Genomic DNA, 27,438 nt, shown 5'->3' with positions numbered 1-27,438 from the left:
AAGAGTCATCCTGGCACTGTGCGACCTCTCCAGAAAGTAACCATTTGAAGTTTCATTGCTCTGTACAGGGGGTGACCAGTTGTTGTAGGTATACTGTGGATTTCCAGGGTACGGCCTACGTTCCAGCTCTTCTCCAAGCCACTCTACCGCCCAGGTCCACTTCCTTTTCAGATCCCCATTACTCTGCATAATCATTACAATAAATGTATATTTAAAACTTATGCAGATTCTCTACAACAATGACCACAATTCAATGTTTTATTCAATGTCAATTCAGTGTTTTATTGGCTGTAAACGCTTTGGGATGCCAGACTTGATGAAAGGCACCAGCACAAATGCACATCTTTATTTTCTCAAGATTCTGCATGACAACATGGTGTGACACTGCATTGTTTAGTCTGTGAAAGGTCTACTTTTGGTCCCTTTTTTTATATGTAGTTACATTTTTTTCTCAGCAACCGATGTGTAACTAGTCTCCAGACTAGGAAGGGCAAAGTAGGTCAACCAATGTTCTCAAACAACTTGGTATGAACGAATAATCATCATTAAATACTACACTTATCCACATATTTCAGGAAAATTCAAGCTTTCATCATCAGTTTGTTCTGCAATAACCACCCATAGAAAGACACAAAAGATAGCTTTAGGTTTCTTGTGTGGGTGAAGTGCAGGGTCAAAATTCTCTTTCCCAATTGCCCCAGTTACTTTCCTCTGATGGTGTGACATGCTGATATTAATTTAAGCATTTTTCCATTTTAAAAATCAGATTTAATCGCCATCAACGACAGACCAAGCTTGCGAAGTCAAATGATCTTCTCACCCAAAAAAATCACATTAGACATTCAAGTCCCTCTGGAGAGGAACATGATTTCACAACACTGATTACTACAGTTTCATCTTGCAAATCACTCAATAAATAATATTTTTTCTTTGATAAAGAACAATTCATATATGGGGCTGAACTGTTTGTCGGAGACACGAGCTAGAAATGTTGAGCCAAACTCTCAGGGAAACCTATGTCATTGCTCCTGGGATCTCATTTATTTAAAAAAGAATTACCTGGAGGATCTGGTAGGCTACAGGACATGAGCTGAAGAGAGCAACCATGCATTTAATACACTGGTATGCTCTTTTCTGATAGTGGTTTTTAGAACGCTGGATGGTGTCAAACAATCCGTCTCTGTCATCAGGAATCCCTTTCAGGGCATTATGTATTCTGTAGGAAAAGATTCATTTTAAAGTTTTAGTATTTGAATGGAGACTTGGGACATTCGAGGCATTCAAACACATACTTGTATCCTTCAACTCATTATTTCAGGTCTCTGGCCTTAACTAAACAGACAAGGACATAATCTATTCCAAGACCAGCAGGGCCTGCCATATATCAATGCTGAGAAGTGAAATGGAGCACTAAAGGTAATCTTCCCCACACAGCAGCCCCCTTCCTCCAGGAAGCGACTTCCCACCTTCACAAAGTTTAAATTCCAACTTTCGTGTATGCGAGGTCCTAAAGCAAGTGTTTAGCCTCCAATCCTAGGTACAATATACAAGTACATAATTAACATGCTCCATACAATTTGGAAACTAACTTGACCGTAACTATTTTAGTTCAGTATAATACATAGAGCTTCATAGAAATAAATTCTCCCCCCCCTACTCAGATCCTATTCATCAATTTTACATTTATGCCTTGTGGCTCCATGGTTATATTTCGAGGCAAAGAAATCTGCTCACATCTACATTATTCCCACCTCCCAGAAATTAGGTATTCTCCGAGTTCTTTCTATCTTAGACTCATACTACTTTTCTTCAATCCATCTTCAACACACCAATACAGGGGTGGCATGGTGGCACAGTGGTTAGCATTGCTGTCTCACAGCTCCAGAGACCTGGGTTCAATTCTGGCCTCGGGTGACTGTCTGTGTGGAGTTTATGCTCCCAGTGGCTGCGTGGATTTCCTCTGGGTGCTCCTGTTTCCTCCCAGGGTCTAAAGATGTGCAGGTAAGGTGGATTGGCCACGAGAAATGTATGGGGCTATGGGGATAGGGTGGGGGGAAAGGGCCTGGGTAAGACAATCTGTCAGAGTTGGTGCAGACTCAATAGGCTGAATGGCCTCTTCTACACTGTAGGGATTCTATGAATGTGGCACCTATAACACAACATTCCAGATACATCTAGAAGAATTAACCTCCTGAGATTCAGATAAGATCTTTTTATTAAGCAACCCCCTTACCATTAAATCATGATTTATTGTCTAAAGATTTAAGGAAACTTGAAAGTGATCTCAGTTTTCAGGTAAACAAAAATCTAGCAGTAAAAGCCTTGAAAAATATTAGCCAGATACCTTATGTGGCTAAAAGGACACAAATCTCCAGCAATTCTGGGTATAGTCAAATTACAGCTGACAATTTGAAGTGAACAATCTGTTTGGCTGAAGTACATAGATACGCAAAAAGAAACTATTTTGTACAAGGTTATCAACCAATGGACATTAGCAGCTAAAATTATTTTTCCAAAATGATCAATTGAATACTTGACACAATTATTAGGAATATACAATGGCTTGAGAATCTGAACGTATGGAGGTGCATCTCGTTCTCATGCCTAAACCTAAACTGATTCCGAGTGCATTCTAATGGTGTACTTGGAAAAGGTAGTATATACCCTGTACCAGAGTAAAATATCCCTTTTCTGTGACAAACCACCCTAGCTTAGCCCGGCCAACAGTAGTCACACTTTAATGGTCACTATCCCTGGGCTAGGAAGAAAAAAAGCCAAGATAAAAACAAATTATTGCGGATGTTGTAATCTGGAACAAAACAGAAAATGCTGGAAAATCACAGCAGGTCCGACAGCATCTGTGGAGAAAGAGCAGTGCTAATGTTTAAAGTCTGGGTGACTCTTTGTCAGAGAAACAACTTAAACCAGCAGGGGTTCCAACTCTTGATCACAATTCTTGTGATCTATACTGGTTCAAATGCTGTGATGGTCTAGCCCCATAGTCAAAAGCTCAACCAAGGCTCACAAATGAAGAATACGTTTTGGTGAGGCAACAAAAGGCAGCAACCACTGAGTATCTGTGCTTCATCAGGGAAGAGAAAATGTTGATCGGTGGGTGGTTGCAGCAGTGAGAGCAGATGACAACGGTGGAAGAAATTTAAAAAACTTTATTCAGCTATTGCGTGCTCAATTACAACTGTTATTTTCCCAACCCACAAAACATCTTTTGCAACACTACTATAAGGCACTTTATTGAAGAATTTTGCAGCCTCATTATACACCGAAAGTGACACTCACCTGTGGGTTTGCCAAGAGTCTTCAATAAGCAAGATTTGCAGTAGAAGATCTAAGTAAGGCCTAAGTTCATAGGTATAAGAATATGCCACCTGGGAAAGAAAATGTTAAATGTTAAATGTGGAACAGCGGTTTCAATAAAGTGACTGCATATACCTCAAGTTCAAGATAATCCTTTCAAAGCATCCTCTCAAGCTTGATTTTAAAGACGTGAATTTCTGTGTAAAATGGATCAAAGTGAATTTCACCAGAGCAGAGACTATACTTGTATCTGAGTTCTGCTTTTATGCAGTACACAAACATTTTACAATTTAGGCTTCAAAGTGCATCTTATTCTCTAGTCAGGATACGCCATAGAATCATACAATGCAGAAGAGGCCCTTCTGTCCATCAAGTCTGCACCGACACATGAGAAACATCTGATCTCCCACCTAATCCCATTTACCAACACTTGGCCCATCGCCTTGAATGTTATGATGCGAGAAGCTCATCTAGGTACTTTTTAAGGATGGGGCAACTTGCCTCTACCACCCTCCGAGACAGCGCATTCCAGACCTTCACCATCCACTGGGTAAAAATGCTTTTCCTCGCACCCTCCCAAACCTCCTGCCCCTCACCTTGAACCTATGTCCCTTAGAGTCTGAATCTTCAGCTATGGGAACAGCTGTTCCTTATCCACATTGTCCATGCCCCTCATAATCCTGTACACTTCAATCAGATGCTCCTCAGTCTTCTCTGCTCAAACAAAAACAACCAAGCCTATTCAACCTCTTTTCATAACTTGAGTGTTCCATCCCAGGCAGCATCCTGGTGAATCTACTCTGCATCCTCTCCAATAGTAAATGGGATTAGGTGGGAGATTAGGTGTTGGTGCAGACCTGATGGACAGAAGGGCCTCTTCTGCATTGTAGGATTGCAATCACGTCCTTCCTATAATGTGGTGAGCAGAGCTGCAGAGTGCCCTAATTGTGGCCTCACCAAACTTCTAGACAACTCCAACATGACCTCCCTGCTTTTGTAGTCTATGCCTCGGTTGATATAAGCATGTGTCCCATATGCCTTTTTCACCACCCTACTAATGTGTCCTTCCGCCTTCAGAGACCTATGGACAAACATGCCAATGACCCTTTGTTCCACAGAACTTCCTAGTGTCATGCTGTTCATGGAATATTTCCTTGTCAAATTACTTTTTCCAAAGTGCATCACCTCATACTTTTCAAAGTTAAATTCCATCTGCCATTTATCTGCCCATTTGACTATCCTGTCTGTATCTTCTTGTAGTCTAAGACATTCAACCTTACTGTTAACCACCTGTCCAATCTTTGTGTCATCTGCAAACTTACTAATCCTATCTCTCACTAATCATCTATGCTGCTTATATAAGTGATGAATAATAAGGGATCCAGCACAAATCCCTGCAGTATGCCAGTGGACACTGACTTCCAGTCACTGAAGCAGCCTTCTGTCATCACCCCCTGTCTCCTACAACAGACACAAATTTGAATCAAATTACCCTGTACTCCATGTGCATTTGCCGCCTTTATCAGTCGGCCATGTGGGACCTTGTCAAAAGCTTTGCTGAAATCCATATAAACTACCACCAACTGCACTGCCCTCATCTACACACCTGGTAACCACCTCAAAAAGTTCAATCAAATTTGTTAGGCATGACGTCCCTCTGACAAAGCCATGCTGACTATTCCTGATCAAATCTTGCCTTTCCAAGTGGAGATAGGGGGTCTCCTTCAGAATTTTCTCCAATACTTTTCCGACCACTTACGTGAGACTCGCTGGTCTATGGTTCCCCAGCTTACCTCTACAATCCTTCTTAAATAGTGGAACCACATTAGCTGTTCTTCAGTCACCTGACATCTCCCATGGCCAGACAGGAATAAAAAATTTGGGTCAGAGCCCCTGCAATCTCCTCCCTTGCCTCCCAAAGCAGACTGGGACACAATTCATTAGGACCTAGAGATTTATCCACTTTTAAGCCTGCCAACACCTTGTCTTTCTTGATGTCAATTTGCTCAAGAACCTCGCAGTCTCTCTCTTTGAATTCCACACCTTCATCTTCATTCTCTTGGATAAAGATGGAAGTGAAATATTCACAACACACTATCCACAGATTGGTCCCTACTCTTTCCCTTGATATACTTATACAATATCTTGGGATTTTACCAGCCAGAGCTCTCTAATATCCCCTCTGCTTTCCTAATTGCTTTCTTAAGCTCAACCTTGCACTTTCTGTACTTCTCTAATGCCTCCGCTGATTTGCTCCCCTTATACCTGCTAAAAGCATTTCTTTTCCATTTCTTCGTAGCCTGAATATATCTGGTCATCCATGGTTCTCTGGGCTTGTTATTCCTTCCCAACACCCTAGAGGAAAGAGAGCTTGGACCCTTCCCATTTCCTTTTTGAATGCCCCTCCCACCCCCACTGCTGTTCTTCTGTAGATTCCCTACTAGTAACTGTTCCCAGTCTACTTTGGCCAGATCCTGCCTTAATTTACTAAAATTGGCTCGCCCCCCAATCCAAACATTTTTTGCAACTTGTCTTTCTTTGTCCAGAACAAGCTTAAATTGTGGCATGTGTGATCACAATCACTAAAATGCTCCTCCACCATCACCTCAACCACCTGTCCAGCTTCATTGCCCAGAATTAGGTCCAGCACTGCACTCTCTTCTGTTGGACTCTCTGCATCTTGGCCTAAAAAGTCCTCTTGCACACATTTCAAGAAATCCACTCCATCCAAGCCCTTAACACTATGCCTATCCCAGTTATTGTTGGGAAAGTTGAAATCATCAGCAGTAATTACCCTAATGTTATTATTTTTCCACACCTCCACAAATTATGCACATATTTTCTCCTCAATTTCCTGCTGACAATCTGGGAGCCTACAATAAACACCCAGCAATGTGGCTGCCCCTTTTCTATTCCTAAACTCCACCCACAAAGCGTCGATTACCCCTCCAAGATATCATCTCTCCTTACTGCAGTAACTGATTCCTTAATTAATAATGCAATGCCTCCTCTTTAACCCTCTCCACCGTCTCCCCTAAAGATTCTATATGTTGAGTTGCCAATCTGTCCCTCCCTCAACCATGTCTCTGTGATGACTACGATATCTTAACTCCATGCATCAATCAGCGCCCTTGACTCAGCAGTTTTACCTGCAATAAACCTGACATTAAAGTAGAGGCCATCCTTCCGCACCTTACTTCCTCGAAACTTAATACAGCTGTACTCCTTCTGACTTGGTTGTTTTACTTGCTAACAGTCTGTGTCCTCTTCCCCTGCTGAATTAGTTTAAACTTCTCCCAACAGCACTAGCAAAACATCCCGCAAGAATGCTTCAGATGTAGACCGTCCCCGCTTGTACAGGGCCCACCTCTCCCAGAAATGGCCCCAGTGATCCAGGAATCTAAAATCCTCCCTCCTGCACCAACTCTTAAGCTACGCATTCATCTGAACTGTTTTCCTATTTCTATGCTCGCTCGTATGTGCCACTGGGAGTAATACAGAGATTACAATCTGAGAGGTCCTGCTTTTTAGTCTACTGCCTAGCTCTCTGAATTTTTGGTGCACGACCTCATCTCCCTTTCTACTGATGTCATTGGTACCAACATGTACCATGACCTCTGCTTTATCACCCTCCCACCGCTTGCATGAAATCTAAACACAAGTCATTCCTAAACTGTGCTATAAACAGTAATTTCACAAGTTCAAGAAAATGCAGGCTGTTGCAACAGAGACAAGGGATTTATTGATTGGTTGGTCAGATAGTGTGTTAAACTGAAGAAGCTGTTTTGTGGAAATCATGATTCACTGCCTTCAGACCAACACAACAAATCACAGAACTATCTTAGGTTTTGTTTTGAGAATAGCCAGAGGTGCTTCTTTAAAATGCAGACACTCCAAGAGTGTAGGAAAAGTCATTTGTTTTATATTTCAGACTCATCACTGGCAGACTACAGAACAGGAACAAATCAGATGGAAAATTCTCCCACTTGTTGGAAACTGGAAAGAAATACATGGACTTCTGTTCAATTTTTAAATAGGAGACCAAGGTGTGGCATAAAAGCATAAAAAAGGCAAACAAAACATACGGGTTCATTCCTAGAGGAACAGAATTGAAAAGCATAACTTCTGTGGAACTATGTTAAGACTGCATGGAGTCCTGTACTCAATTGCTCCAAATTACAAAAATGATACAAGGGCACAGAAGAAAGTGTAAAAAAGCTCAGCAAAGATGATAACAGAATGCAGGAAAGATTGAACAGGTTGAAGTTCTTTTTTCTAGACAAGAGGGATGACCTGATAGAGGTTTTTAAAATTAGGAAGGAGTTGGATAGGATCAATATAGAGATTTTCTACTTCTGAGGAATACAAAAAGTAGTGGCCAAAAATACAAGACAATCATCATCAGATCGAGTCAAGAATTCAGGAGGAACTATGCTTCGTCAGCATTTAAGAGGAAGCTAAATAAATATGAGGGAGAAAGGAACAGAAATATATGGTGATCAGATGAATGCAAGGAAGATGAGAAGAGGCATGTGTGCAGTACAAACAGCAGCAGAGACCATGAAATACATATTCATTGACACACTGAACTTCTGGAAGTCCAAAAAGAACAGAATATGTTGAATTTTCCTCAGAATAAGTTGAATTTTCCTCAGAATAACAACAATTCTACTGTGCGAGTAGAGTTCCTTTTACCTTTAATGGAGCCAATTGTACTAGAGCACACTCAGGTAGACACTCAAAGAAATGGTTATAATGACATACAATGTATTTAATCCCTCTCTTGATAAAATTAGTATGTAACTAAGTGTTACAGGTTTTAAATCTTCCTTGGATGTTCTCTCTTGTAAAAAGTGCAATGGTTATTCCCACAAACATTCAGGTCTTACATTCAGGGGTGTGTTTATATTGTCAATATCAAATTATCCACTAGGAATGAGCATCTTTTACACATGGGCCCAAGGATACTTTGCCAACCTTCACAGAGATGAACTGAGGTGTGATGTCAACACAGAGCAACCTTGATTGAGTGGCCATTGATTGTGTCTGCTCTATCTCAGACACTACTGTTCTTATCCCTTCCACTCTCTCATAGAACCATGGAAGGGATCCCTTTCTGCTCACCTCCCATCTCCCCAGTCTCCTTATTCAATAGATCATCCTCTGTCACACCTCCAACATGATGCCAGCACCACACACATCGACCCCATCTCTTTCAGCATTTTAACAGAACCATTCCCTGGTCCACTCCCTTGTCACAACACCTCCCTCCTTTTCCTCAGGCACTATTCCGTAAAAGCACAGTTGATGCAACACCCCTCTTTCCACTATCCAAGAACCTAAATACATTTTTCAGGTGAAACTGATTTACATGTAATTCTTTCAAGTTAGTATGTCATATTTTGCTGTTCACAATGTGACCTCCTTTACATTAGGGAGACCAAATGCAGAATCAGTAATTGCTTTACAAAACATCACTATTCAGTCCAGAAGCGTGACCCCAAGCCTATCATTTTAATTCTCTACCATGCACCTTTTCTGACCTTTGTATCAACACAAAAAGAGAAAATGCTGGAAAATCTCAGCAGGTCTGATAGAATCTGTGGAGAGAGAATAGAAAGAAGTCTCACAACACCAGGTTAAAGTCCAACAGGTTTATTTGGTAGCAAATACCATAAGCTTTCGGAGCGCTGCCCCTTCGTCAGATGGACTGGATATCTGCTCTCCAACAGTGCACAGAGACACAGAAATCAAGTTACAGAATACTGATTAGAATGCAAATCTCTACAGCCAGCCAGGTCTTAAAGGTACAGATAATGTGGGTGGAGGGAACATTAAACACAGGTTAAAGAGATGTGTATTGTCTCCAGACAGAACAGCTAGTGAGATTCTGCAAGATCAGGGGGAAAGCTGTGGGGGTTTGATTTCTGTGTCTCTGTGCACTGTTGGAGAACAGATATCCACTCCATCTGACGAAGGGGCAGCGCTCCGAAAGCTTATGGTATTTGCTACCAAATAAACCTGTTGGACTTTAACCTGGTGTTGTGAGACTTCTTACTGTGCTTACCCCAGTCCAACGCTGGCATCTCCACATCGAGAGAGAATAGAGCCAACGTTTGGAGTCTGGATGATCCTCCATCAGAATTGACTTTTGTGCCCTTGGTCTGCTACAGTGTTCCAAGGAAGCACAACACAAACTTACTACCCCCATTTTTGTTTTTTCTCTTATTTCATTTCCTTTCAGGTGGCAATTGTTCAGGATCATGCCACTCACATTTCCTCTACACATCTTTTAATTCTTTAACTATCCTATCACCATCCCCTTTGGTCTTACATCTTGAAATCCCACCATTTAATCTCCCTCAGCCTATCTCAGGCATTTTATTTTCTTGTTCCTCCTACACTCCCCTCTTTCACTTCAAGATCTTATTACATTTGTGTTTTGATCAAATGTCACAGACCTGAAACATTAATTCTGTTTTCTCTCCAGAGGTGCCACTAGGCCTGCTGAGCAATTCCAGCATTTTCTGCTTTTATTTCAGAATTTTTTTTTTGTATCTGCAATGAAATTTGCCTTTATGCAAACAAGTCAGAATTAGTAAATTATTTTTGCCGGTTTCGGCAATTTTGGAAATAGCGAAGACATACATTGTCATCCATTTATAAATCTGATTGTCGCATTTGAATGAAAGAACACGGTCATATAAAGTTCTAACTAAAGACTTTGGACCTAAAACGTTCATCCCACCGTGGCTCCCTACTGATGTTGCCTGACCTGCTGAATGATTTCAGTATTTTCTGCTCACAATTCCAGCAATTGCAGGATCATGCAATGCTCATCTTTACTGATTTTGTTTTTGTTAAGTAGCCTTCTTTCTCCCCACCAGTCTGTAATCCCCACATAAATATTTCCACACCTGCCAGAGGAGTTCACTGAGCACAGTGGAAGAGAACTGTGGATTTTCCCAGCAACAGAAGCGAAGTAATTTGATGGTTTCTTCAGAATTGCTGCAGTCTTCAATAATCTTTTTCACATAACTAGTTCGTACAAACAGGATGTCTGCCACACTCTGCTGGATAGTCATTATAGGTTGGGACAAGTTAGGATCACCATAGGGATTTGATAAAGGTGGATTTCCTAAAAAAAAAACAACATTGTTTATTACTATTCATCTTTAAAAATTTCTAACTATTAAAAAATATTTTTTATAGCATAAATTAGTAAGCTTTCAAATTTGACTGTTACTCCTTCCCAGAGGGAGGGAGTTTATCTTTTTTCCTCCCCCAAGTATTCCTTTCCTTCAAAACAAAGGGTTGGGAGGATTGCAAGTCGACAACTACACAATTCTCAGTGTTCTTTTGTCAGCTAAAACAAAAAATGGGTTTGTGCAAGACCAGTTCATGCCCATTGCAACACATTTGGAATTTTCATCTCCAATCCAACATCAGCAAACCATTGGTTTTTGTTATTGATTTTCATTTCATAAATAATGCTTAGGCACTGCAAGACAAACTAAAACTACTTAAATTTACGTGAACCTTTTCTTGGAAGGTGCCACCTTTTATCCCACCATTATACAATTTCTACTACAGTATGATGGATTGCCAAATGAGACTTCAAATCCCACTTGTTCTGTCACACAAGCATTGTATGTGATGCTGATTCATTTAGTAACACAGTATATGGCAAATATGACTCAATTTTGGACAACATAATCTAAACATACATAAACTTCAAATGTACACATCACAGAACTTTTTCTGCAAATAACAGAGTTAATTTTTTCCATTTCACTCACGAACATCCGGGTTTGAAAAATCTACATTCCTTACCATTAATTGAGGACTGCATGCGTGATGATACATCACAGCAACGAACTAACTGTGACACCACAGCATAGAGTTTGCCCAGTTCAGCATACTGGTATTTGATAGGTGGTCCTGGGCCTTCATCCAAAGCTACAAGCATAAATGTTGCAGGCACATTCAGTTTTAGTAACTGTGTCTTCTCAGCCACACCTGGTGAAAAAGATTAATGAAATTATAACTTGAAAACAACCACCTTTGGTATCATAAAAGAATTGTTACATTACCCATGGAGAAACTGTAAAGCAAAATAACCAAATTTACTGAATAACTCCAAAATGAAGAAATTACCAACAAGATTCCACATTTTGTAGCTTTTATTTTAATGAATCTGAACAATGCAAATTACACAAATTAACAAGTAAATGACATTTCTAATAAAAAAGTAAACTCCATCTCAAATAGTCGACACAACAAAAATGTGTCTTATGCAATCAAAATCATTTGCACCACTCCCTGCACAATGTGTGTCACAATATAGCCACAGCCCAATAATGTGTCATGCTTTATTCACGCAGGGTAGATTAGATGTCCTCTCTGACAACAGCTTTTATCAATGAGTTTCATGGGTACGATCATCAGCAGCAAAATTTGCTTCTATAAGTTCTCTCTCCTTCAGGGTATAATAGTTCTGACAATGTAGTTTTCCCGGGCTCCTTATCAACAGACCAACACCCCGATTCAGTTTGGCAACTTCTAGGAAAGCACTAAATTCTTTAGCATCTCTGAACTGTCTATACAGATTTCTAGGTTTTAAATTGTTTTGATCAGATGCACAGTAATTCCAAGAGCTCCTGTCTCTTCCTGCCTGTTGTGAGGAATTTTCTATCAAGGACCTCTGCTGCCCATGAGACAACCTGGGTCAGTTGAGATAATAGGCTGAGCTAGTTAATATTGTTAATCTGTGTAAAATAGGGACAGATGTTGACATGGGCTGTTTGTGTATTGTGTGTGCAAAGCGGTCAGAATCACCTGGGCGTTGTGAACACTCATAACCTTGGTACGCGAGGACAGTTAAAGAGAGATGAATGTCTGAGGCTATCAATATTCGCTGGAGTTCACCTCTAATCATTAACAGGCTATCAATACTTACCAGAGTTTACCTCTGCTGCATTGTAACATGAACTTGACTGTGTGCAATTGTTAGTGTGAGATGGGAAACAATTTCTGCATATTGTTTACTATCTCTGCTATATTGCTAGCCATAGCAAAGAATGAAACTGTCTTAGAATAAAAACTGGATACATGCTTGTGTTCAATAACGTTAATCTGGTGGAGCCAACATCTCTTGTTGCAACGCTAATAAAATCAACTGTGTCTTTGCGTCCAGCTGGGGTCTCATGCCTTTCCCTTGCATTTTCTAGGTCACACTAATTCAACAGGAAGCCCTCAGCAAATTAACAGACCCAAGAAGCGTAACTGTGAAATCCCCACAACTTGCCAAACAGAAGAGCTGATAAAGCTCTTCCTGACAGCAATTGCTTCTTCTCCTCGAGAATTCCCTGGGTTCGTTTCTACATCAGTTTGCTTCCTCTTTGTGTCTGCATCTGAGCATCGAACAACTTTATCCTCCAGTTTCTCTGCTTGTAGCTCTCCTCTGTCTGCCAGCCATTATGTCCTCACTTCCTTCCTGTTTGTACTGTTTCCAGGTCAAGGGTCATCAGGTCACACAAACCCACAATTCTTCTTAAAGAAAATTACAATTGATGCCTTTATAACTGCTGCAAATTCTGACAAGTCCTTTTCAACCATCTTAAAAATAATTACAGATTCCACAAACCTTTTTAAAGAAATTACAAACTTTCCTTACTGTGCACTTCTTCTGGATCAAAAGACATCACAAAAGTATTACTTAAGTGACCCAGTAGAAGTACATTTTTGACAGGGTGACTGATGTCCTGGAATTTGCCTTCCTGTCTCATGTCCTGTGCATGGGTTTTCCGGGACACCATTTGTCCTGGATTCTGACGAATAGTAACCAAGGAGACAGTTCAGTCTCCTCTTGCCACTGCTTCTAACACATTTCCTTAAAAATGGAGATCATTACAGTACATTGTACTCCAGGTGTGGTCTTCACCAGTGCCCTATAGAACTGAATTTTTGTAATCCATTCCCCTCACAATAAACAACAAAATTCTATTCCATTTCCTAATTATTTGCTGTAGTATACTAGCCTTTTGTAATTCATGTACTAAGACATCCAGATTCCTGTGAATCTGAGATCTGCATTCTCTCACCATTTAAATAAGTTGCTTTTTCATTCTGTCAAAATGGACTATTTCACATTTTCTCACGACTCCATTCACCAAATATTAACCTTTCCATGTCCCTTTGTAGCCTCTTTACGCCCTCTCCGCAATGAACTTACCTGCCTTTGTGTTGTCAGCAAATTTCACAACCATATCTTTGGTCACGTCATCCAAGTAATTTATATAAATTCTAAAAAGTTGTGGCACGCCATTAGTTACAGCCAACTTTGTTTCATATTAGCTAGCCAATCTTCTATCAATGCCCCCTACACCAGGAGCTTTTATTTTCCACAATAACCTTTGATATGGCACCTTATCAAATGTCTTCTGGAAATCTAAGTGCATTACATTCACTAGTTCCCCATTATATACAGTACAAGTGACTCATTTAAAAACACTTGATCAAACATGATTTGCCTTTCACAAAACCATGCTGATTCTGCCGAATTGTTGTAATTTTTTCTAAGTGCCCTGCTATAAAATCTTCAATCATAGTATTTACCCTACAACACGTCAGGCTAGCTGGCCTGCAGTTTCCCAATTTCTGTCTCCTCCCTTTTTAAATAATAATTACATTTGCTTTTTTCCAATTGAATGGAACCTTCCCTGAGCTGAGGAAGTTTTCAAAAATGAAAACCATTCATCAACTACCTCACTAGCCATTTGTTTTAAGACCCTAGGACAAAGTCCATCAGGAGCTGGGGATTTGTCAGACCACAATTTCAACAATTTGCTCAGTACCAGTTCCCTAATGATAATTTTTCTGAGTTCCCTCTCCCTTCCATTTCCTGGTTTACAGCTATATCTGGGATGTTGCTTGCATTTGTTATAGTGAAGACTGATGCAAAATACCTGTTCAGTTCATGTGCCTCTCCCTCTTTTCATCATCAGTTCCTTAGATGCACTTTCTATAGGACTAACGCTCACTTTAAGTCTTATTTAAATATCTATAGAAACTCTTATAATCCATCTTCCATCCATTTCTAGCTATCTTTCTCTCCTTATTAATGTTTTAGACATCATTTGCTGTTTTATATACTCTGTTCAAACTTCTGGCCTACCAACTGTCTTTGTGCAATTACATGCTGAAACAGGGAACTCTTTTGAAATGGGACTGGAGAAAACAACAAAATCACAGAGTTCAAAGAACAAACTAAGCAAGAATATGAAACCATTTTGAGTGAACATAAGAAGCATCTTAATGTTCTTGAAACAGTTAAAAGGAGATTTTGACTGGAGAAGTGTGTTAAAAATGCATAAAAATGCTATTTTGACAAATTTGCAAATCAAAATAAGAATTTACCACATTTAAATTTGGAATATAAGCTAGAGGAACTATGCCTGCAAGTGTGGGGCAGCACGGTGACTTGCACTGGTGCCGCACAGTGCCAGGGACCCGGGTTCGACTCTCTGCTTGGGTCACTGTCTGTGTGGAGTTTGCACGTTCTCCTAGTGTCTGTGTGGGTTTCCTCTGGTGTTCCAGTTTCCTCCCACAATCTGAAAGACGTGCTGGTTAAGTGCATTGACCCGAACAGGTGCCAGAGTGTGGTGATGAGGAGAATTTCACAGTAACTTCATTGCAGTGTTAATGTAAGCCTTGTGACGAATAAATAAACTTTAAGTAGCAAAACGGACCAGTGGACTGCAGGCTTGAATGATTTAAAAATTGGGGACCAGAAGAAAAAGCACAAGGCTTGAGTTACGATAATGTCATCGTGTACACATTCTAATAATGCTGCCCTTGTTTTGGTTAAATCATCGTAATTAAACAATGTAGTTATGCAATAAAATATTTATGATGTTAAGTTTGTGAACTGGATGTAATACCAATGTAAATTGCTTAATGATTATGAAGTTTTCTTTCTTTCAAAGGGGGAGATATCAGAAAACAGAGGTAGTTTTAAGTAAACACAGGTAGTTTTAAGTAATCTATATTTGCATTTATGGATAGCAGAAACAAGGTGTAGCTTCAGTTTAATTGTGTGTTTTTGTGTAAGAAATGGTAATACTTCTGTGTGGTTTGGTTTCATTTCAAACTGAGCCTACATTGTAATTAAAGGGTTTATGATGTGAAAACAAAAAGAGTCTAAGGAAAGACTAGGTGTTGCTTAACAACTAGGGGCTACCTGAGCTTAGAAAGAACATTTGACTTTACTTTTAAGCTGGACCCAAAAGCAGCTGGACAGGACCTGGGAGCTGGGAAAAACAGATTGCCGAAAGAAGAAGAAAGCCTCGGAGCCAATGAGTTGGAACAAAAAGAGTGTCCCAGGAAAACACAAGTTAAAGGAACAAAATACAAGGTGAACAAGATCCTGTTGGCGAAGTTAAAGTAAAAAAATGTTTTGAGTTAAAGAAACAACTGCAGTCATCAGATTTGAAGTGGGAAACCAGACATCAGAGGCAAAAAAGACATCTTCCATCATGAAAAAGATACAAAAGTCTGAAAACACGTACCAACAGATGCAAGAACAGCTGTCATAAGATTCTTGAATGATCATATATCATATTAAGCTGATCTTTCTCTTCACCCTACCTGTAATTGTAACACTAAATTCTGCACCTTATCCTTTTCTGCGTGGGTTTCCTCCAGGTGCTCCGGTTTCCTCCCACAGTCCAAAGATGTGCGGGTTAGGTTGATTGGCCATGCTAAAAATTGCCCTTAAATGCGTAGGTTAGAGGGATTAGTGGGTAAATCTGTAGGGACATGGGGGTAGGGCCTGGGTGGGATTGTGGTTGGTGCAGACTCGATGGGCCGAATGGCCTCTTTCTGTACTGTAGGGTTTCTATGATTCTATGATTTTCCCCTATGTACTTTATGAACTGTATGTTTTGCTTGTGTAGCGTGCAAGAAACAATACTTTCCACTGTATGCCAGTACATGTGACAATAATAAATCAAATTCAAAAGTTTGGTGATCCCTTAGTACAACATGTGAAGCAGTGGTGTTCTGTTTGCATGGCTGGAAGGTGGAAGAATTTAGTGTTACAATTGCAGGTAGGGTGAAGAGAAAGATCATATAAGAGATCATATAAGAGATTCTGTTGGAGAATGAAGGCATGTGGCAATCCAGTGCAAAGGGATACTGAAAGGAGAATTTGAAATCCTGGATTTGGATTCCTGGTGAAAGATTCGGAGAGTCTTGTATGGGAGGTGATTTCAAAGTGTGTTCTTGTGGTGATTGGAAACCTTTATGCAGAAATCAGATTCCAGTGAGATCAGATAGCTTGCAGTGTACTAAGCACCTGGGTGGGTGGGGGGTGTTGGTTGGTTGGTTATGAGACATCCACGTAAATTGTATTGGGTGGCATTTGCCACTTGGCTTCAGAGTGGGGCGTCTGACCACAAGTTGGCCTGTTGGTTTAGTGATTGTGTATTTGCTGAGACGGAGATCAATTGAGTACAAAATATATTCTGTAACTTGCATTATCCTTAAATATCTGTGTACATCTATGAATAGGCTGGCTGAAGGCATATTCTATGATAGTCAATCTTTTCATGTTTAATAAATGCTTCATTACTTTGTTAAAAGTTAATTGGCAGTCCTGTGACTCTGTTCATCCACCTCTTTTAAAAAAATTAAGTTATGGTCTATTGAGCCAGGGTTCCATTCTTGGACCTAACTATCCAGCAGTATCATAAGCTGGGATGGTAATAAGCGAGTGAGACGCTGATTAAGAATAACTCTTGCCAAAACGTTTCCTGCTGTTGAAGGAAGTGATATTCCATGATGATGATTGTGACAAAAGAACTTGCTCCCTTTCCATTTCTAGAGAGGAGCTGTGGAGGGATGTTTGTAATCTTGGGACACAGTGCCCTAGTTTCCCATTAGGCAGAATAGACGTGAGAGTCTCCTAACTATGCATGTTCCCTAGTATCTACATGCTTCAGGTGGGATGCCAACTATTTCTGGTGACTGGCCCATAGAAAGCTGTTTTACGGCCTTTGCATCTTGCATTTAAAAAGATTCAAGAGCAAGCTCTTCCAGAGTGCAAACCTGCAAATTTACCATTGGGATATCAGCAATTCCTCTGGCTAGTTTGTTTTCCAGTTCTTCTCTTAGCTATGTCTTTAAGAACAGTTATAGCAAGTTTCCTTGTGACGACTGTATTGAAGTGCATAAGATTTTATCAGAAGCCTCATTATTCCTGGCAAGTCAATGGTCTGACTAGCATTCTGAAACTCTAAGGGAGCAGTCACATCACAAGTTTTTGAGATTTGTCTGCCACAAAGTAACACGTGCTGGTTGTTTGGATCTGGGGTATATCCATGATTTGTCTGATTGCTGGAACACTTGCTGCATTCAGAGAGGAGCTGGCCACTGGTGTTTGCTCCGCAATACCGTGGTGCCCTGCTGCTGTACGAATGATTTGGTTTTGTGTATATAGGATGCAATTTTGATGCTAACATGCCAATTCAACTCTATTTTGCAGGCAGTCAGCATGTCTGGTAAACTTTTAGCTCAGATGCCAGGAGAACAGGATAATTACTCATTTTAGCCATGTAGCGTTTACTTAGGATAGAGCTATTGGATTTTTGTCTATGGATGGAGAGTTCACCTGGGGGTCTTGATTAAAAGAATGGAATGTGGGTTTAGATAAGCAGGGTCATGTGATGATGTGGTTAATGGGAGGAGATAGGTCTGTCGTGGAGAGAAACAGCTTTTCAGTTCTGGCTGGGTTTGTTTGAAGACAGAGTTCTACAAGCTGCGCTAAAACGAATTGTTTCTCTCTCAAAGCTTCAAGCCTGACTACACTCATGGCAAGTATATTTATGGGCGCTAACTGTATTTAATGTGGCATAATATTGCTTATTGTGAACTGAAACAGTGATAAGTTAGAAATTAAAATTATTCCCTTTCATTTTTAAATACTGTTCGACTGTTTAAATAGTTAAGCTGCTTCATTTGTCAGTTACAGGTATTATGTTATGTTATTCAGTTACCATGCTATTAAAGAAAATTCATTGGTATTCTTGCAGTTGTCCAGATGTGTGCAGGATGAAAATTTCTTTTTTCAGCAAAACATCTTTTAAGTACCTAAATTGCTGACTCAGTTCATCCCTCACATCCAAGGATCATACTTCATTCCCAGCAGAGCTTCTTTTCTTGGTATCTTTACATTTGTGCTAGGATCCTCAGTTCTTGTAACTCAGTCAAATCAGAGTGATTTTAAAAAGTAAATACTTCCAGTTGCATAAACATTAAGGATGGGCAGTAAAAGGAGGGGGAAGATAGAGAACTCCCATATACACTAACCATAAGACAGCATTGTCAGAATGTTATACACCATTAAGATGGGTGGAATAAAAAGAATGCCAAGTTGTGGTGATAGAATCCCTACAGTGCAGGAGACGGCCATTCAGCTCACCAAGTCTGTATCGAATCTCCAAGAGAGCATCTTACCAAGGCCCCCCCCCCTCCATTTACCAACGCTAATCCACCTAACCTACACATGTTTGGACATTAAGAGACAATTTAGCATGGCTAATTCACCTAATGTGCACATCTTTGGACTGCGAGGGGAAACCAGAGCACCCGGAGGAAACCCATGCAGAAACGGGGAGAGTGTGCAAACTTCACAGTCACCTAAGCCTGCATCCCTGGTGCTGAGGCACCAGTGCTAATCACTGTACTACCATGCCACTGAAATTGAAGTCCTTATTTTTTTTTTAAATGAAAAGAATCAACATAGGTCCAGGCTCTTCAGATGAATTTGCAGTGGATAACAAGCTGAAATGAGCTTTCAATGAAGTGGACAAAGGGCCAAAGCCAGAAACAACTGAAATTTCTTCAGAACAGGTAAGTCAGTACAAAAGGTTGCCGGCATTTATTATTCCAGTATCTTTTAGTTTCCACATCACACTACATTTTTGAAATCAATGTAATAAAATATCTACAAGTGATGCAAGAAACTCAAGTATGGCAGGGGTAGACATTTCAAGAGCCATCTCATTAATTGGACCTATTTAGGCTTGCCAAACCTGGTTGCACCCATTCCTAGAGGTCTCCTTACTGATCACCCAACACGTCATCCTCTTGGTACAACTCTAAATTACTGCGTTAGACCAACTGATGAAAAATCAATTGTCAAATTCTGTAATTTTTAAGAACACACAAGTCTGTATCAATTACAACAGCATGTGTTGTTTGTGACATTCAACATTATAAGAATTGCCAAGCTGTCTGCTCTATTGTAAAGGCACGTGCTGCAGTAGAAATTGTGACAGGGAAGGCACAAGAGACAAGGAAGAAAGCAAGTTGATGAGCCCATTGTGATTATTAGCCCTTGGCCAAAAAGAACAGAGAAGATCATGATGACAAAAGTTTGAGAGAACGATTTTAAACCATAAACCTTGAAATAATAGATGGGAGAATAAACTATCCAAACCACAATATCCTAAGGGCACTGATTCTCAAAATGTAAAACTAGGCTATATTTTTAAATTGTTTTCATCATTTTCTAAAAATAAAGTTGCTTTTGGAATAGTAGGGCAGATAGATTTTATGCTAACAAAGGATTGAATGATTGCAGTTTATAGTAAACTTCCAAAAAGTTTCCTTTGTGTATCTGAATAAAAATCTAACCTTCTGTATTTTAATTAGAAAATTATCCAAATTAAGTTGTTTTACGAATTACAGCATAAAAAAGAAATCTACAGTTATTAATAAAGTGAAGCCTTCAGTTACATCCTTACCCAGATTGGCGTACATAACAAAGAGGTTGAAGTACTGTGTCAAATGCCGCCCATGCTCAGATACTTCCCGTCGTAGTAGGTTCAGAACAGCTCTGAGAAGGTGGTCACTGAGACTTAAATTATCAAAAGCCTGTTAAGCATAAATAGCAAAAAAAACATTAGCCCAATTCATAATAATACACAACTATGGATTAGGCACTTCTTTAAACACAATTTTTCTCACCTATTTTAAAGGCATCAACTTTTGCTGCAACATGGTTCATCTTGCCCGAATGGTCATTATTGATTCATGAACTTCAACAATCTATTTGACTAAATCATGCACTAAAAATGTTGGATCATCCATCTCCACTATGAAGATTCTGCTTGATGAAAATTCAATCTGTACAAGATTTAATATTGTATGGGAAAATTGCTTGATTCTTGGAACATTGTGGAATTGGTTCTGGGGGAGGTGGGACCTATACAGGCTGAACAGTTTGCAACAGGGCAGGGATCTAGTCCTAGTGGGTAGTTTGCAAGTGCTGTTTGGGAGGATTTAAACTAAACTGGCAGGGGTATGGAAACCAGGAGTAACATTGGGAGAGAGAAACAAGGTCCATGAAGGAATGGGAGAAGCAGGTAGCACAAGAATAAGCAATAAGTAGGTGGGGTCAGCGCAAGAAGGAATGCAATTAAGATTAGGTTTACTATGTATGTATGTAAACCCACAGACATCATAAGGTCAGACAGAATGATGTCCGTTGATGATTGCAATGTTCAGTTCAATTTGGTATCTCTTCACAATGAAGTTGGTAACTACATGCAGCAAGATGTGGACGACATTGGAATTTGGGCTGATACATGGCAAGAAACATTATGCTACACAAGTGCCAGGAAATGAACAGTTCCAACAAAGGACAGCCTAACCAGCCCTCCTTGACATGTAACAGCATTGGCATCGCTGAATTCCACACATCAACATCCTATGGGACATTAATGAACAGAAGCTTAAGCTGATTAGCTACATAAATACCGTGGCCACCAGAGAAAATCAGAGGTTTGATTTATTGCAATGTCTCACCTCCTCCCCACTCCCAAAAACTTTTTTACCATCATCTCCAAGGTACAAATCAGAAGAGCTTCACTTACCAAGATTCAAAAGCACTTAAAAATCTCAACAACACTCAACATGGTGGCACAACGGTTAGCACTGCTGCCTCACAGCGCCAGGGACCCGAGTTCAATTCTGGCCTCAGGCCACTGTCTGTGTGGAGTTTGCACATTCTCCCCGTGTCTGCGTGGGTTTCCTCCGGGTGCTCCGGTTTCCTCCCACGGTCTAAAGATGTGCGGGTTAGGTTGATTGGTCATGTTAAATTAAATTAACCCTCGTGTCAGGGGGATTAGCAGGGTAAATATGTGGAGTTACAGGAATTGGGCCCAGGTGGGATTGTAGTTGGTGCAGACTCGAAGGGCTGAATGGCCTCCTTCTGCACCGTAGGGATTCTATGAATAGCAATTTGTATTTATATAGCACCTTTAATGTAACAAGCATCCCAAGGTCTTATCAAACAAAACTGACACTGAGCCACATAAGGAGATTTAAAGGCAGATTTTCAAAAGGGCGATCAAGCAGTAGGTTTTAAGGAACATCTTAAGAAAGGAAAGCAAGGTAGAGGGATGGGAGATTTAGGGAGGGATTCTAGATGTTAGGGCACAAACAGTTAAATGATTGGGATTAAAATGAGGGATGCTCAACAGTAAGAATTAGCAGAGCACAGAGATCTCAGGATGTTGTGGGCTGGACGAGAATCGAAAGCCTAGGAGCAGTGAGGCCATGGAGGAATTTCAAGCTAAGGAAGAGAGTTTAAAAATGAAGGCATTGCTTAACCGGGAGCCAATGTAGGTCAGTGAGTGCAGGGCTGATAGATAAGTGGCTCTTGGTATTAGTTAGGATATACGCAGAATCTTGGGTCCCGAAGAGCAGGATTGCAAGGATGGCCAAGTGTTTTGCTAATGGACTGTGACTGCCCAGGATTGGAGAGCTTCCCAAAACTCCGCATTTGCCTCATCTCCATTCCCCTCAATACATCAGCAGTGCCTGTTACAGGTGTGTGTTTGGGGGACATATCAGACTATTAGTTTTAGATGTACCAGTGCTGGGAGGGAGCATGAAGACACAAGACTGTTTTCTCCATTTTCTTTCTTTATTCTATTTTAGCTGTGATATTGGTGCTGCACTGTAGTGACATCGGTTGCAGATTGCTGATGCAAGTCATTTCTCTTTTGATCGTGCACAATACCCACAGCAGATTTCTGAACAGCAGTGGTTCCAGCACTGATCCTTGTAGAACACCACTCTCCAGCTTATAAAACTCGGAATGCTCAAAAGTGAATTGAGCACTGAGAAGTCCAAAGAGATTAGAATGTGGGATGCCACCAAGGAATGACTCCAGACCCACAATAGTCAGTTTTAGAGATAAAGGCATGTACGAGTGTTTCGACAGCAGATAAGCTGAGGCAAGGGCAGATGTTGCAGAGGTGGAAATAAATAGTCTTAGTGAAAGTACAGAAATGTGGTAGGAAGTTAATCCCCAAGTTAATTACACATGATCTCATACAATACACAGCACCGAAACAGAAACATTCTGCCCAACCAGTCCATGCTGGCTTATATGTTCCACTCGAACCTCGTCCCATTTTTCCTCACATCTCTCATTGTAACCCTCTATTCCCTTGTTCCCCATAGGCTTATCTAGCTTCTCCTTAAATACATCCGTACTATTTGTTTCAACCACTCCCTGTGGCAGCAAGTTCCACATTCTCACAATTCTTTGGGTGACTAAGATTTTTTCTGATTTCCTCACGGAAATTTATTTTTGATCACTTAATTTATCAATATCTCACTGTAATTTACGCTTCCAGCTACACTGCTGTCCATTTGTGTGTGATCAACAAACTTGGATATTTGGCTGTCTATCTACCAACTAAATCGATTAATAAATACTTGAAGCTCCAACACCAATGGTCATATCTTGCCAATTAGAGTGCATGCCCTTGATTCTTATGCTCAGTCTTTTGCTGCTCAACCAATTATATAAATTAGCACAATAGTAGTTACCAGTAATATTATGACAAAAAAACCTGCTGTTTGGTGCCAATTTTCAAACAAGTCTAAATGTTCATTGGTTTGATTATATACTCCAGGTTTCACAAACATGACTTATTTAATCAAATGATCCAGAAGAAAATGTTACATATTGCAATATAAAAACCACTGAATACCACTCCTGCTTCAAATTACAATAGGGAGATTTGCAAATTAGCATACAACATAAGATACAGAAATACGTAAACGAAAAGGAAAAACTGCAGATGATGGAACTCAAGAAAACAGAAAATTCTGGCTACAACAGCAGGTCATTCAACATTAGAAATGATAAAGGACAGATTACACCATTGCAGGTGCGAACCAGAAGACTCAAGGCTAATAATCAAAACAATTAAAATATTTTCCCTGTAAAATATTATAAAACAAATTTAAAAACTGGCATTCTCCCACCTTACGTAACGTTCTTACCTGAGTGGAAGGTCCTGGGGATGCAAAAGGGGAAGGGCATGGTCCATCTTGCAATGAGAAATGTGCAATAAATACAATGAGCTTAGCAAAAGCACTCCTCACTTCTGTGCTAGGGCATTCCAAAAGGTATTCGGAGAAGCGATTAGGGTAGGCAAAAAGAACACTGTGTGCAAACCAACAGCGTACATTCTTGCTGTGACGGAGCAGGATACACAATGCATCATACCTGTTGGGGAAAGAAATACCTTTTCTCACAAACGGTGTACAATAGATAATAGCTAAAATGCAAAAGCAGAATGGTAAATTTGTTCTCACAATGGGTAACCGCATTGCTTAGCCATACAGTTCATGGATATAGTCCCTAGTCTGTTAACTCAGCTGAGGCATTATGGGGTCTTAATGCTCAGATTTAGGTGCAAAAGCTGGGGCATGGAAGGAAAAAGGTTCCGGTTTGACTGCTGCCCAGAAAACCTTTGGGAAAAACTTCTGTGGCTGTCAATCGAGAATGAGATCAGCTAAGATTACATTCCAGGGTAAAACAGTCAGGCAATCTGTCTAGGTTCACAGATGAATAGCCACTTGGAGCCCAAATATGGAAAAGGTAACAATGCTTTCTAAAGCAATTACTTTCAGGAGAGAGTGGAAAAAAAATAATTTTAAAAAGTGCACAAAGTAAATATTATTTTCCTTTCCCACTTGTGGACCTAACATTTGCTAGAATTTGGTCCCGCAGGCAACAGTCACTGAAGTCTTTTACCTTATGTCCATATGTACAAGCTGGCAATTCGATCCACAGTTTCTCAAAGGTCAGCAGCAAGAATTCTGACATAGCATTATCCATCAGCCCATCAGGTCATGGGAGGAGGAGGAGGGTGGGGTGATTTGGCAGTAGAAAATTTTCTCCAGATGATATTTCATCTTAGAAAGCAACCATCTCACCCACCCTACCCAAAATATCAAGTTTTTCTCTTCAATTGGATTCACCACACAGTCACTTTCAGGCTTTATCACAATTCACCTCACATCACAAGCAAGATGCAAGTGCTTGAAAAGTTCGTGTTTTAAAATTAACCCAATTCAATTTTGGTAAAAGAGAATTAACTCATCACATTCAATGATGGTAATGCCTACGGAATAATAATGTCACCTGCATGAGTCTGTAATCACATTAGCTTGTGCATAAAATAAATATGCAAATCTAATATACACTTTTTGCAATACAAGTATTTTTTTAAAGTTTGACATTTAACAGTCAAATTTCAATTTTAAATAATCAATAATGTTACACTTTCAGTTCTTGGCTTAAGTTACATAGTCAACTTGGAAAGAAAAGCACAAAAAATACATCTATAAGAAAGACACTCACCATTCACTTGCTGGACCACGGACTATTTTCTTTGTGTGAAACCCAGTATTAAACAGGAATCTAGCAGCAAGTTGAATACTTATCATAGCCAGTTCTTCAGCTTCTGGTAACAGATGATCTTGCCCTGTGTAAGACAGTAACACTAAGAAACAAGGTTCTACCCAAGACAACAATCCTAACCGGCCTTTTCATTTGAAATTATCTCAAATGAAAATTTCAATGATTAACTAAGATTTCTAGCTCTCGAGGTTGACTTTGTGGAATTCAAACATGCTACGCATGCTATGGTGACATAGTGGACAGTGAAGAAGGTTATCTTGGATTGCAATGGGATCGGAGATGAGGGGATTAGTTTATGAGGAGAGATTGAATAGACTGGGCCTGTACTCATTGGAGTTTAGATACAAGATAATGAAGGGGCTAGACAGGGTAGAAGCAGCGAGGTTATTTCCACTTACAATGGCAACAAGAACTAGGGGACATAGCCTCAAAATACGGGGGAGTCAATTTAGAACAGAGTTGAAGAGGAACTTCTTCTCCCAGAGGGTAGTGAATCTTTGGAATTCTCTGCCCAATGAAGCAGTAGAGGCTACCTCGTTAAATGTGTTTAAGTCACAGATAGATAGATTTTTAACCATTAAGGGAATTAAGGGTTATGGGAAGCGGGTGGGTAAGTGGAACTGAACCAACTATCAGATCAGCCATGATCTTATTGAATGGCGGAGCAGGCTTGAGGGGCTAGATGGCTCACTCCTGCTCCTATTTCTTGTGTTCTTATCTTGATCAATTGGGTCAGTGGGCTGATGAATGACAGATGGAGTTTAATTTAGATAATTGCAAGGTGATGTATTTTTGGTAGATTGAACCAGGGCAGGACTTACACAGTTAATGGTAGGGCATTGGGGAGAGTTACAGAGCAAAGAGATCTAGGGGTACAGGTTCATAGCTCCTTGAAAGTGGAGTCACAGAAGACAGAGTGGTGAAGGTGGCATTCAGCATGCTTGGTTTCATTGGTCAGAACATTGAATACCGGAGTCGGGACATCTTGTTGAAGCTGTACAAGACATTGGTAAGGCCACACTTGGAATACGATGTACAGTTCTGGTCACCCTATTATAGAAAGGATATTAAATTAGAAAGTGTGCAGAAAATATTTACTAGGATGCTACCGGGACTTGGGATGGTTTGAGTTATAAGGAGAGCCTGGATAGACTGGGACTTTTTTCTCTGGAGCATAGGAGGCTGAGAGGTAATCTTATTAGAGGTCTATAAAATAATGAGGAGCATAGATCAGCTAGATAGTCAATATATTTTCCCAAAGGTAGGGGGGTCTAAAACTAGAGGGCATAGGTTTACAGTGAGAGGGGAGGGGCATAAAAGTGTCCAGAGGGGCAATTTTTTCACACAGAGGGTGGAGTGTGTCTGGAACAAGCTGCCAGAGGTAGTAGAGGCAGGTACAATTTTGTCTTTTAAAAAGCATTTAGACAGTTACATGGGTAAGATGGGTATAGAGGGATATGGGCCAAATACGGGCAATTGGGACTAGCTTAGGGGTTAAAAAAAAGGGCGGCATGGACAAGTCAGGCCAAAGGGCCTGTTTCCATGCTGTAGACTTCTATGACTCTATACCACTGGACCAGATCGTGATATCGACAACTCATAGTTGGAGGACAAGAGCTAAGTACCCTCTTTCTGCAATTGAGGGTAATTTTCCAGAACGAAACATTTAAAAAAGAAAATCCACTTGTTGAGATCCTTGCTTTTTCTGATATATATTAATGACTTAGACCAAAGTGTACAGGGCATAATTTCAAAATTTGTGGATGATATGGAACTTGGATGCATAGTGAACAGAGAGGAGGATAGTGTAGAATTTTGAAGGGGCATAGACAAGTTAGTAGTATGGGCTGACAAGTGGCAGATGAAGTTCAAATGGAGAAATGTGGAGATATTCATTTTGGTAGGAAGAATGTGGAGAGAGAATACAAATTAAAGGATGCAACTCCAAAGGAGATGCAGATGCAGAGGGATCCGTGTGTACAAGTTTTTGGAGGTGGCAGGACATGTTGAGGGAGTGGTTAATAAAGCATACATTATACAGTCTTTATTAACAGGGTCTTGGAGTACAAGGCAAGGAGATTATGTTGAACTTGTATAAGACACTAGTTTAGCCTCAGGAGTATTACGCTCCATTCTCGACACTGCACTTTCAGAAAGATGTGAAGGGTGAAGGCAGTGGAGAGAGTACAGAAAAAGTTCACGAGAATGAAGTTCCTCAGCCCTAGAACCAGCTATGAAGATAGACTGAAGTTGAGACTGTTTCCATTGGAGAAGAGAAGGCTGAGAGGGGGAGGGGATCTGATAGAGGTATTCAAAATCATGAGGGGTCT

At 40.3% G+C, this 27,438-nt stretch overlaps 1 protein-coding gene across 1 annotated transcript in view; it reads right to left on the bottom strand.

The window, feature by feature from the left end:
• Positions 1 to 3: 3 nt before the first annotated feature.
• The window catches only part of usp9 (ubiquitin specific peptidase 9), a gene marked incomplete at its 3' end in the record, with an annotated part of 228,505 nt that continues 201,070 nt past the window's right edge, over positions 4 to 27,438 (bottom strand). Inside the window, exons 36-43 of the mRNA XM_078231879.1 lie at positions 25,049 to 25,172; positions 23,683 to 23,908; positions 20,124 to 20,253; positions 11,149 to 11,334; positions 10,233 to 10,453; positions 3,298 to 3,386; positions 1,060 to 1,216; positions 4 to 183 (exon numbers count right to left, since the gene is read on the bottom strand). Coding sequence (XP_078088005.1) covers positions 4 to 183; positions 1,060 to 1,216; positions 3,298 to 3,386; positions 10,233 to 10,453; positions 11,149 to 11,334; positions 20,124 to 20,253; positions 23,683 to 23,908; positions 25,049 to 25,172 — 1,313 coding nt within the window. The remainder of the gene's footprint in view (positions 184 to 1,059; positions 1,217 to 3,297; positions 3,387 to 10,232; positions 10,454 to 11,148; positions 11,335 to 20,123; positions 20,254 to 23,682; positions 23,909 to 25,048; positions 25,173 to 27,438) is intronic.

Source organism: Mustelus asterias, chromosome 17, assembly GCF_964213995.1.
Source record: "Mustelus asterias chromosome 17, sMusAst1.hap1.1, whole genome shotgun sequence".
NCBI classification, from domain to species: domain Eukaryota; kingdom Metazoa; phylum Chordata; class Chondrichthyes; order Carcharhiniformes; family Triakidae; genus Mustelus; species Mustelus asterias.
The sequence above is the reverse complement of the archived record's forward strand: the minus strand, read 5'-3'. Positions and strand labels throughout refer to the sequence as shown.